Source organism: Pecten maximus, chromosome 2 (assembly GCF_902652985.1).
Source record: "Pecten maximus chromosome 2, xPecMax1.1, whole genome shotgun sequence".
NCBI lineage: Eukaryota > Metazoa > Mollusca > Bivalvia > Pectinida > Pectinidae > Pecten > Pecten maximus.
Window position 1 is genome coordinate 26675098 of NC_047016.1, and position 14103 is coordinate 26689200.

The following is a 14103-nucleotide window of genomic DNA, read 5'->3' on the forward strand; positions in this document are numbered from 1 at the left end:
TATAAATTAAAAAAAACACCGACACTATAAAAACAATCATAATTCTTACTCAAAATCGAGGGCAGACTAGAAACAAAAAATAAAGATTTCTATGACGACCATTGAAAAAATTACAATTCAACCAGGTGCTCCGTAACATTTTTTTTCTTCTGCTCTACGGACTGCACGTGCCAAATGTAGTCAAATTCTCAAAGAACTAGGGTGATGACAACGGAACAACTAGGAATGTCAACAAGCATCGAGCGTTTCTGACAAATGAGATTATGATGTCCAATATAAAACGTTTCCATGGTCTGTGTCTACCTGTATCTCTAGAAACATTGTGTCGTTCTCCTTCAGTAGTCGACATCAAATTATAGTGATACGTGATAACATCGTGATTTGTTTCGGTATTGGATACATAACTTGGAAATTACGGCAAGTTGACGGAGAACAGAAGTGACATGGAGAAGGTTTACATACCATTTGGCTTTGGTATATTTGATTGATACCAAATGGTTTCATCAGCTCATGTTAAGTTTTTTTTTATTCTTGAAAATAGGTTGTCCTGAAATGGGGTGATATTAAAAATGCGGGGAAGCCCAAGTTAGTCGGGGATATAGAAAACAAACCTTTCCAAGTCCACATTCAACTTTCACCTTGGCGGCCTGGTCCGACCACGTGGGTTTACCCCGAGTACGCCGATTACCTCCCTCTCGAACTCTACCGTCCATACATAACTGGTTACTATTAGTTGATGTAATTTGTTTAGAGTTTAAAGTTACAAGTATATTCTTATATGTTTTGCACTGATCAAGTAATCTGTAATGCAAATGGACTTCCCTGTAGTTAAATAAACAATAAAACAATTGATGATATAGTTGCTTATTATCACCAATAAATATATCTGGATATGATGTATTATGTTATAGGGAAACCTATACGGTAAATCACATAGATTCTGAGAATACTTTTCGCAAACTTACTTCTTCAGACATAATTTTGCGAACGCTGATCTACAAATCACTTCGCTAATAATGTGGCTTTCGAATCATGGACTATGTAAGACTACTATGTCGGTAACCGATATACGTGTAGAATGTATATAGATTAGAGGTGTTGTTTTTGTACAAATAAACGCGAAGGATTTGAATTCGTGATTGCCCCTCCTCGCGTGTTAACGCAAAAATAAATCACACGCGAATAATAAATGATTTATAGTAATCACATCCATGAAAGACAAAGACAAGTACTGATCTCTGTAACTGATTTCGGTTGTTATGAAATCAACGTGGACATTTATAATACAATCCTGTCAAATCAAACAATATGTTGTAAATATAAATGTCATCGTTAAGTTGATAAAGTATATGATATGCCTGTGCCCGTAACTGGTATATACACATGCTAAGCATATTTCTTATTCTATGTTTCTATTGCATGTTTAAACAATATTTCCATTTTCATATTTACCTTATTATTTAATACGAGATCATTTGCTTTTAAAAAGTAGATTCAAATGAAAACTTGTAAACTTATTTGATCCATCAGTTGAGTTTTACATCATATTGTGTTTGCTAAATCAGTCGCCATGGATACAGGTAGAGTATGTGAAGTAGTCGTGGAAACCGGTTACACGCAACCTTTGATCTAAGATGAAATATTAGCTGAAATACTGTGACGGTTGATTGATCCCTTTGTTGTCAGTTTCCTTTGTACGCTGTGTAAGAGGCAATGATTATATTTGGTACTAAATGTATTCAGACTTTGAGATACTAGATATAGGTACACGATACATGATAAGTCAATTGTAAACTGATCACATGTGATATTTCAGATTTACAAAGTGAAGGGATGTGTAATTTTCCCCAATTTAGTTCAGTTCTTACAGGTGTGGTATTGTAAACACTCAAGATAAGCGTTGTAACCAGAATTGTATGACATTTCACACTGTGTGTAAGTTTGTCATATCTGAATTCTAAACCACAATAATATGCACATTGTACGCAAGTGTGTTAAGTGTCACCGTTCAAAACCACAATTTTATGTACATTGTACGCAAGTGTGATAAGTGTAACCGTTCAAAACCACAATTATATGTACATTGTAAGCTACTGTGTTGTGTGTCACCGTTCAGAACCACGGTTGTATATACACTAAATACTACTGTGTTGTGTGTCACCGTTCTGAACCACGGTTGTATATACACTGAATACTACTGTGTTGTGTGTCACCGTTCTGAACCACGGTTGTATATACACTGAATACTACTGTGTTGTGTGTCACCGTTCTGAACCACGGTTGTATATACACTAAATACTACTGTGTTGTGTGTCACCGTTCTGAACCACGGTTGTATAGACACTGAATACTACTGTGTTGTGTGTCACCGTTCTGAACCACGGTTGTATATACACTAAATACTACTGTGTTGTGTGTCACCGTTCTGAACCACGGTTGTATATACACTAAATACTACTGTGTTGTGTGTCACCGTTCTGAACCACGGTTGTATATACACTGAATACTACTGTGTTGTGTGTCACCGTTCTGAACCACGGTTGTATATACACTAAATACTACTGTGTTGTGTGTCACCGTTCTGAACCACGGTTGTATATACACTAAATACTACTGTGTTGTGTGTCACCGTTCTGAACCACGGTTGTATATACACTGAATACTACTGTGTTGTGTGTCACCGTTCTGAACCACGGTTGTATATACTCTAAAAACTACTGTGTTGTGTGTCACCGTTCTGAACCACGGTTGTATATACACTAAATACTACTGTGTTGTGTGTCACCGTTCTGAACCACGGTTGTATATACACTAAATACTACTGTGCTGTGCGTCACCGTTCAAAATTATGATTGCATACGCATTGTACGGCCTTTGGTATGCGAGGCTATTAAGGTTGTGTGGATCCCTCATACCAATCTTTTTGTTATGTACATGTTAATTATGAATATCCTTATTTTCTACATGAAATGACATCTTTTCACTATAACAATCAAGTTACAATAGAATGTTTAACATACACATAGTTCATATATGATATTTCAGTTGTTTTGACAAAAATATCATGTTATATCCAAAACATATTTTAAATTTTAAATATCATTATATCATGACATTGTTCATACAAGAGTCATGCCCCTTGCTCTAATATTTCTGCATTGGTATTAACGCAATAAATCCGTTTATTGATATACTTATCAGTATGCAATACCATCGAACAAAGTATATATCGTGTACTTATTATTTAAGTATGCCAAGATTAGATTATATTTGTGATAAAGTCAATGGTTTTTACGCCATGTAGGAGGTACAGTGTTTATTTTTATTATGTCATATTTATTTTAAAAGTGTATTTCGAATATAAAGAGCTGAGATGTCAATAAAGATAAGACATGTTTTAAAGTTATTATTTTACATAAATAGATATAAGTTAAAAAAGGGTAGTTTTACAGATGAGCTAAGCTATATAACTAGCCCACTGTAACAGTATTTAAAAGGTGCATACTTCCTTAAGTGTATTAACCCATATGCTTCTTAAGGGAAGTTATTCCCAAGGTTACGTTGCGCAATCTCGATTTCTGTCAGTAAGGATATGATCAGCACTTAATACTGTCATCAGCAAAACAATGGAATTCAGGAAGAAAATATGTAGCTAATCTACTTAACTGTTAGCGCACCGTCGATGTATGTGGCTATCACGTTCGTTTTGTAAAGAGATCAGACCGATCAATACGTGTTCCTTATGTCAAAAGGTATATCTGATCGATACATGCTCCACGTGCTTTAACTTTTTTTTGTATTTGAATTAGTCATATTTTACACAAAGGAATAAATTCTTTGTGTATGTAAATCCTGTATGCTTTCTTGGTAATTAAGTAATATAAAGGTTGATCCTGTTTCTTTTCTTGCCAAAATTGTCGAGATAAGAGGACAAGGTTCTTTGCTTTGCCATTGCTTTATTTTCTATTGCGTTCCGATTCCAATGATAATTGCAATGACGTGAGATTTTTAAAGAGATATACAGGTAATAAAGACACCCTAGTTGATCCTTTATTGACACAAGAAGATGTGAATACTTCAGTTTTGTCAGGGCGATACCTCATTGTATTTAACACTTTGAGAGGAGCAGCTTACACCTGTATAGAAAAATAAGGTCAACATCATTATAATATTTGTATTGGGTTATTGGTTTCTCTTATTATCGACTTATTTGGAAAATTTACTGGAGACAATATGGCTATTGATCGAAATCTTTTTTTCTCACTACACTATCTTCCTTGATCTAAATAAAATGGCATTCTCTTGTGTCCTACAATGGTGTCCTTTTGTCTAACTATGACGTCTTCTTGCTGTGAGAGCAGGACGTCCTTCCGTTGTCCTATAATGACGTCCCATTGTTGTGTAACCATGACGTCCTCCTGTGGTATTATCATAACGTCCTCTTGTTGTGTAACCATGACGTCCTCCTGTGGTATTATCATGACGTCCTCTTGTTGTGTAACCATGACGTCCTCCTGTGGTATTATCATGACGTCCTCTTGTTGTGTAACCATGACGGCCTGCTGTGGTATTATCATGACGTCCTCTTGTTGTGTAACCATGACGGCCTCCTGTGGTATTATCATGACGTCCTCTTGTTGTGTAACCATGACGTCCTCCTGTGGTATTATCATGACGTCCTCTTGTTGTGTAACCATGACGGCCTCCTGTGGTATTATCATAACGTCCTCTTGTTGTGTAACCATGACGTCCTCCTGTGGTATTATCATGACGTCCTCTTGTTGTGTAACCATGACGTCCTCCTGTGGTATTATCATGGCGTCCTCTTGTTGTGTAACCATGACGCCCTCCTGTGGTATTATCATGACGTCCTCTTGTTGTGTAACCATGACGCCCTCCTGTGGTATTATCATGACGTCCTCTTGTTGTGTAACCATGACGGCCTGCTGTGGTATTATCATGACGTCCTTTTGTTGTGTAGCCATGACGGCCTGCTGTGGTATTATCATGACGTCCTTTTGTTGTCTTACCCTAACGTCCTCTTGTTGTCTTACCATGGCGTCCACTTGTTGTCTTATCATGGCGTCCACTTGTTGTCTTATCATGCCGTTATTGTGTTGTCTATAGTAATCGTGGTTATTTGGTTTTTAACTCTGGTGCTATACCAGACATTTTATAACATACTTTTAGACTTGAATAATGCGATGCATTCCCACAAGAAGTTGAATTTGGATTAAGATTCATCTACTGAACTTTTATTTCTGGATTTTTTTTTACAAATAACGGGCCAGTAATTAGGTAAGTTCAAATTATCATCATCGTGCAATTGTAAACAAACAAGTAAGTTCACAGTTTGACGTAACCAATCATATAGTGATGAAGTGTCTATCGATTTTACAGTGTAAATACCATTAATACTACGAATGGATGCTGTACTCAGTCAATTTGAATATCCTAAATACTTTATTATTGTAAAACCCACATTATACGATTTTAACATTATATTTTGCTCTTTAGAAGATCGATAGATATAAGAGACATGTGTGTCTGTACGAGTAGACACTTTTGAAAGGTATTCTAGCCGTCATGATGTTATCATGATCTACAATCGTTTCTAATTTTTATACAATTCTACAGAATATCACGAAAAAAACCAGCAATTATGAGTCATTCATGGTATGGTTTTGACTTTTCCTTGAGATATCGAGGGTCATACCTGGTGTAGTATTGACTTTTCCTTGAGATATCGAGGGTCATACCTGGTGTAGTATTGACTTTTCCTTGAGATATCGAGGGTCTTACCTGGTGTGGTATTGACTTTTCCTTGAGATATCGAGGGTCATACCTGGTGTGGTATTGACTTTTCCTTGAGATATCGAGGGTCATACCTGGTGTGGTATTGACTTTTCCTTGAGATATCGAGGGTCTTACCTGGTGTGGTATTGACTTTTCCTTGAGATATCGAGGGTCATACCTAGTGTGTTATTGACTTTTCCTTGTGATATCGAGGGTCATACCTTGTGTAGTATTGACTTTTCCTTGAGATATCGAGGGTCATACCTTGCGTAGTATTGACTTTTCCTTGAGATATCGAGGGTCATACCTTGTGTAGTATTGACTTTTCCTTGAGATATCGAGAGTCATACCTGGTGTGGTATTGACTTTTCCTTGAGAAATCGAGGGTCATACCTGGTGTGGTATTAACGTTTCCTTGTGTAATGAAGGGTCAGACCTTGGTACAGTATTTGCTTTTCCTTGTAACATCGATAATCAGAAATTGGTGCGGTATTATTTGTTACATGTTCAGTCAGGGAAAGTCCCGAAATCATTTTAGTATCTGATAAAAGTGTTTCCGGTTCACATGTATTACAAGTGTAATAAATGTGTTAGTTTATCAAATAAAAAGAGCAATAAATATGAAAACAGTAATGTGTGGTGATTCTCCAATGCATCGTGATACAGCACTACACCTAATTTCAGTTTACCTATACTGTATCCTGTATTTACATACACACTTTAAAAAAGTGCATCAATATGCATCGCAGTATCAGTGGTGGACTCTATCACCATTAATCTCATACAAAGCTTTATGTAAAGGTAGTTAACAATTCACGGAATCAAGTCACGTGAGTTAAGAGATTCAAAAATAAGGAAAATAATTTAACTCCCAAACACGTTACGCCCAAATTTAAATACCGCTTGTATACATTGGTGACAATGAGAAATCGTGATAATTGCATGCTCGGTGACCCGTTTCAGATGACCGCGTGATTCCGGGTATGTGTTCAATGAATGGTTTGCTGTAGTGAACATTCCGATGTAGTCGTTCGTCGCACGTGTGTCCCGTGTTTCGTTACTTTCGATGACTTGTGGGACTTAAAGCGCTTTACTGGAACTTTAATGTGATACAATCCCACAAAAAGTTGACTTTGGATTAAAATTCAACGACTAAATTTATATTTCTGGATTTTTATACAATTAACGGGCTGGTAATGAGGTAAGTACTAATTATCTTCACTGTGCGTATTTATACAGACATGTTAGTTCACTATTAGACTATTGGGATTAACTGTATGGTGATTAAGTGCCAATCGATTTTCAATACCGTTAATGCATTGGCTGGATGCTGTGTTCAGCCATAATGTTCAGCCATAATGGATAATCTAAATACTTCACTACTGTATAGCCTTTTCATGCCCTTCGTTTTATTATTGATGAAGTGTTATCATCTGGGCTGACAGCATACACACATTAATTCTCAACTCTATATAGATTCTTAATTATCAACAAAATTATTGTTAGCAGCCGGGGATTCCATATTATCATATTATCAATTTAGTTGTATGTTAGTTTATTAGAGTAGAAATACCAAAACATTTAAATCATATTAGTACCAGCATTCGAGCTCGATTTAACCTCATATATATGTAACATAAAATTCTATTGTAAGCTGTGGTTGTTTTTGTTAACTGTAGGCAGTAAATTATATTGAAATATATTTGAAAGAATTCCGAGTATAGGAGGAATTAGTTTCTGTTTTATTAATCCGCGAAGGCTTAGAAAACCGGTCTTCTCAGCGTGACCCCATTTTGTCTGGGCGTGGTGCCGCCTTTCGAACATGTCTCTACAGACCATATACACCAACAGTAGCTGACATTCTTTAATATGTCATCGATTTCATTGACCAGAGTAAAGTAAACATTGATATTCTTTCCTAACCAAACATCACAAAGTCTTGTCTGTGACTAGAACCGGGACCCTAGTGTTTGTTGAGGAGATCATAGAAAGTCTGCGTTATGTTGGGATATATTGTTAAAGTATTTGCTAAATAGGTGTGGGAGTGTGTCCTAGTAAGTAGGGATGGTCATTAACAACTACAACATTGTCCTGGTGTTTAAAATACTGTAGTTATTAAAGTCTCGACTACATATGATATCAAAATTGCAAGAAGCAAAATTAAGTTCAGGGAATCAGAGCTATTATTCTCATTCTGGATTTTTAAAGGACCTATTTCAAAGTGCTCTTAGCTCCAACTTGGCACATGCTTGATGGTGTCTATGACAAACGAAATTATAGAAATCTGTGCAAAATGGCATTGTTAGAACTAGTTGCATATTGCTGAAATTGGCATTCACTAAAATGCAGTCTTCCTATGGTTACCCTGACCGGAGATAAATGGTAGATAGTATGTACATGTAAGGGAGTTGGAGATTGTTTTCTAGCTTTATCATATTACATTCCTTGGTTGATATCTGTAATGTCATCAGTAAGGTGATGTCATTGCATCATACAAATTTAAACAACACAGCTGACGTCTCACAATATTGAAAAAGATGACGGCATGGAGCAATGTATAAACTGTCATGAACTACCATTCATTAACGTCTGCCAATTATCAAAGCCAAGATCAATGTGACAACCTTTTGTACATAGCAGTTGTTTCCTTCATACTCTTTATTAAAATGATTACAACTTGAAGAATGTCCGGTATGCGAGCGCAAGTGAAATATGATTGCCGGTTGTTAAGGTGCAACGCCAAGATAAAGTGCACACCTTTATTCAAATTGTTTGAATTAATGCGACAACTGAGCATTCTGATATTATTTAAAGGGTATACTCATTGCTATTATGCGGCGAAATCGTTTTTCGTATGACATATGGTATCGAGACAAGATGTTCACCCTACAACAATGGCTGTATAATATTAGTCAGATCATACCGCCCTGGCCCGCTACAGTGTTTTAGGTATTCATTACAGTTATTGACTGTAGGTCTGTATCGTAAGTGTACATTGTATACCCTCGTAGCCTGCGTATAATTATGTCTCTGAAGAAGCTGTGTACAAAAATTAACTACAAGATAAAAGGATAGGCAGGGATTATTCAGAGTCACTTCACCTGGGTAAGATAGTGTATTGTCAGGTCATGAGTACAGGTAAACTACCTGGAACGGTTTTCAAATCGAAAGAAGGTTTTCTAAAAATCTTTTCTGATCTTTCTAAGAATTCAGCTTTTGTCCTGACATCACGAAAAATAACAGCAGGTAATAATGGCAGGTAGCTGACCCCTAACATATCCAGCGCCTGCCTATGTTGCATAGTAACAAGGTAATTTTTTACATATTCATGCACACAAGAAGGGAAATAACCTTCCTCCATTTAAATAAAACGTTAAAGATCACAACATCTTTTTACAATTAATTAATTTGTGTTCAGCTATTTCGTTTTATATGTGACGATTGTTTGTACTGTTAATTATTTTCTTATGGCAAGACTTCCAGTTATACGTATTTAATGTGTATCTACCACGCCTAAACTGGTCTTACCATAGACATTTGCATATCCTGTTGTTCAGATTTAAATGCATTATTCAAGGTTTTCCAATACGATAAATCAAAATCAAATCGTCTGACATATGCTTATTTGACGACTGTTTGAACTTCTGATTAAACCTTATATTTATTGAAAAATCAAAACCCTGTTAAAATCAAATTTTCGGAAGAAGGAATCTTGGCAAGGGGAGATCCAGGTGAAAATGTACCACACATTAATTGTTGCAAATATAAAGTTGTCAATGACTATGACTATGACTATAACCTTCTTGTTGTTCGTGTGCTATCGAGCTATCAAATATAGCCACCGTGTTACCTAGGCATTAACTATTACCATTCGTGAATATCTATATAGCATCCTGTTAAATTGACCGTCTGGTAAATGTTTCAGATTATTTCTATCACACGATACATATTTTAAACCTGTTGTTATTTTCCGGTGTTGCAGTGTTTTATTTCACTCACGGAGTGTACATTGATACCCGTGGTAACCACATTAGGTCAAACTTGTGTTCAGAACAGCTTTTGTATGCCTTAACGTCCTATTAACAGCTAGGACGATATCCCCTGCGTTAGAGATGTATATGTGTAGTGTATGTCGGTGCGTGTTGGAGACTGCGGTATGTTCATGTTTTTCTCCTTGCAATAGGGCGGGGGAAATGCCGACTTTATGGTGCTACATCACTGAAGTATACTGCTGCAAACACCCAGCAAGACATCCTATCGATCACATTATACTGTCAACGGCGAAACAGTCGTCCCATTCTCAAAATGCTGAGCGTTTAGCAGCAGTAGAAACTGTTATCTTTAGAGACTCTGGTTGTCAAAGGGACATAACCTAAAGCCTTCCTCTTAGGGGCAAACGCTCAACTAAAGGCCAGAAGTGGGCAATGTCAAGTAAGATATAAAGAAGAACGGAGTTGTGCAAAATTAAGTCGCCTTTTACAATCATGCAATGGAAGCGTGATGGTACAATTCTATTACCTAACTGCTGATTCTAAGAATAAACAGGTTTCACCGTACTGGATATACAAATATCAAAGCAATACGGTGTTTTCCATCTAGATTACAGGATTTAGCAAAGACAGTTTACATACATCACATGTAAAATGCCTACCTGCATTTCCACGATATCATCCGCCTAAAATTCATTATAATGTTCTATGTAATTAAGATTAAAAAACCAAGGTTCCAACAATCTAAAACCTTTCGTCAACTCTTATCAAACGGATTGCATTACCACTTTGTTACATAAATAAATTGTGTTCAATGTATCGGCGCTAGCCCCAATGTCACTTAGTTGTGCTTTGAATCCTAGGGGCGTTTGCACAACTGTGCAAGACCGGTACAAATAGTGCCAGTTTTAATACACATCGTTTCACACATAATGCAAGATAAGTACGACCGTTGTGAATGTATTGAAAAGCAACTTAAATAAAAATATTTAACAATCTTGTTATTCTATTTGTTAAAGGTAAATAATTATGCAATCGATTGGAAAAATCTAAAATCCTGGTTTGTTTTGTTCGTGTTCACACGAACTGTTATTGAAATTATGGTGTTACATTATGCCAGGAACTCTAACGTCCTTGAAACATCTTTAGTACAGATACACTTCAAGTACAACAAGGAAGGTACTATAAACAAGGTATGTCAGCCAAAGTTATCAAATAAAACACCATTCTAAGTTGCCGTCGTTGAGACGTTGATGATTAAGATTGATAAAGATTTATATAGCGACCACTCAAACAAATACACCTAGAACAGGAACGGCTGGGAGTCTCTGCTGGGTAGATGGCAACTGACATTTAGGTATTTGTAGAATTTGGATAATGTCATGTTCCAACACAAAAACAGCTTAACAGCTTTGAAGAGTTCAAATTCTTTTTTAAAATCGAGAATAAAAACTTTTTATTTCAGTTCTTTTTGGAATTATTATTTTAAGTATGATCGTTTTAGCAATTGAATGACGCATTGACATGCAGTCGACATTCAACAGTCAATTTACATACAGAAAGAATATATATAATAAAGCAGATACAGCTAATGACATAATGTGTATATTTATCTGCATTTCAACGGGTATTCTTTGTTACAGTTTCAATAACTTTGATTTACATACTTTTATCAAGTGTCAGATTTTGATTTGCATAATCGAAACTATCAAAGTAAGCGACACGAAAATCATGCTTAAGTCGGGAAAACAACTTATGCTATACACTCCTGAAACGAATACGTGGCCCTTAAAATCCGGTACTGTGATGTAACACGGATATTATCGTATCAGACCAAACCACAGGAGTGTTGTAATAAATACGTTGATAAAACAGCTGTGTGTATGAATACTGATCAGATCCCGAATACTTAGAACTTCCGTACCAATTATTTCATTTACAAGAAAGTACGATTACGTCTATCGCGTTCAGTGATGTCAATGTCAACCATCCCGTAAATCGTGATTTGAACACATTGCTAATATGTCTTGGCGGAAAGGTAATCGTTCTCAAACTAAATAAAATGTTAATTTCGGATGTAACTTACACTAAAAGTTACAAATGCAAAGTGAAATCAATATTTATATTGTCCGACATTTTTATTCATTGATGAGATTATTTCATTTTCATAGTATAACATTGTATTTGGTTATGTGATAGGATACATTGATGTCTATTGCATGTGGCGTTGAGGTTACTCTATTTGAATATTGCCGTATCTCGCATGAGTCTGGGCACAATATTTCATCATTAAGCCAGTGATACCTGCATGTTCCTTTTTGCTTTAAGAGTGGTTTATATCTATCCGTTAAATAAATATATTGGGGAAATATTTCTTAATTAAAAGTACATTGTATTACTACAGCAATATCGCACAAACGAAACGACCAATTTTATCAAATTATTTTTGATTTACTCTTCCAGATCTCTTTGTATTTAATCTACCGGAGCTTCTAGTACTTAATCCTCTTGCAATTTCAGGAAAGATTTTCGCGTATAACATCCCTGAAATCATATTTGCATTCTTGATATTGGTACTTGCGGATATAGATTTATTTTAATAATAGAAAATAACTACCTTGTACAAAGCTGTGCTTGTAACTTTACAATAGAAAATATTGATGACAGCATAAGGATAACTATATGTAAATACACTATTTTGACTTGGTAAATTGTATCTACTATGTTACATATTTTCTTCAAACTGGCAATATACTTATAGCTTTTGAAAATGTAAGTGTCGAGGAAGAATAGGCATACAGGTGTAGGGGATACCGTTGGGGTGCCTGTATGTTTATAGAACTTACTGCAACGATACACAAACCTTTCCCATAACTAACGCTACTAGCCGTTTCAATAAAACCATAACAATAAAGTTTATTTGTACACTGACAAATGTATTTAAAAACAAGTAACAATTTAAGATACGTATATTAGTTTGTTTCGGTATACATATATATGGATATTGAAAACAATCGCCTTTAAACGTTAGCGAAATACAACTACTGTGTTGATTTTATCTTTATAGATAGAACTACCAGTAGCCTATACCACTACACCAAATCCACGTTCTTAAACAAGAACGACTCAATGGCGCAGTTAGGTCGGCCCGAGACCCTTCAATGACCATAGTGAGGATTCGGCTATTAGAGGATATGTATTACTCGATTGGAAGGTGCGAATTGCTCACTTATTACAGCATTTAACATGCAAATGCAAATGTGTATATTTCATATACATGTATTTATGACAGTTTCTGCTGTTGTTGTAATGAAGTACAGTAGATATAGATCTAACCAAATAACAATATAAAAAATATAAAACAAAAACAAAAACATACCTCACATTATATCAAGTATACCTTAAGCCTGTCCAACTCATAGTTAAATGGATGTGTGTTATTTACGATTATTCTTCTTTAAATTGCTGTGTTAAATGTATTTCTAATTTAAAGGCGTAGTAAAAAGTAAGAAAATGTTTCTCGTTTTCAACTACATTTACAAAACCTATGTAACAGTGCGTCATCTCATTCTATAATTACCATACAACCAATGTCGAGCTACCTATTGTTATCTTACCAACTAAATCATGGCATTGCTTCCTCAAATAATTGTGTATATCTGTCAATAAATTAATTCTAGCTTGCGTGTTCCCATCATTCTTGTAAACCGTTTATGTTTGCCAACAAGTGTAAATCTATCAAAAAGTACTTTGAACGTTCCTTATGGGTGGGAAACGGATGCAAATGAACTCCTGGTAATGTCAATTGAATTAATAAAACGAACAATGCTTGCAAAATATCATGGTCTATCGACTCAAACATTCACAGTGAATTCAAAGTAAGCGTGCTGGTTGACTTTGCCGCGGATAACATACGAAGAACAATGTCCGACACAATGTTCTGTGTTATTAATACACCCGCTCTTATCCATCTAAGGCGCCAGAGTGTGGATGAATGGGTTTGGAATTTACGTGCGTGCTGGTCCCTTCGTCTTTATAGTCAGAGAGCAGGTCGGTTCACCTTGCCTGAGTTACATTCTTTACTAAACACAGCGTTGTCTGATCCTAAAAAATGAATCAAGGTATGAGACCAGCATCAGGGTTTCCGTATAGTTGTTTAAACACAAAGAGGGTTTGAATTATTTATTGTATATACAGCGAGAGTCAGTTTTACATCCACAATAAACATTAGTTTTATATTATATGCACAATTACGTACACAGGGAGAATTATAAAAAAGAATATCCTCCATTTATGAAATAAATTATGCACACTGCGA

The 14103-nt window shown here is 35.7% G+C and overlaps 1 protein-coding gene across 1 annotated transcript in view; it reads left to right on the forward strand.

Moving 5' to 3' along the window:
• The first annotated feature begins 6839 nt into the window (after positions 1-6839).
• Positions 6840-14103, forward strand: part of LOC117321667 (mucin-2-like) — a 125060-nt gene continuing 117796 nt past the window's right edge. Inside the window, exon 1 of the mRNA XM_033876173.1 lies at positions 6840-6997. Coding sequence (XP_033732064.1) covers positions 6993-6997 — 5 coding nt within the window. The 5' untranslated portion in view covers positions 6840-6992. The remainder of the gene's footprint in view (positions 6998-14103) is intronic.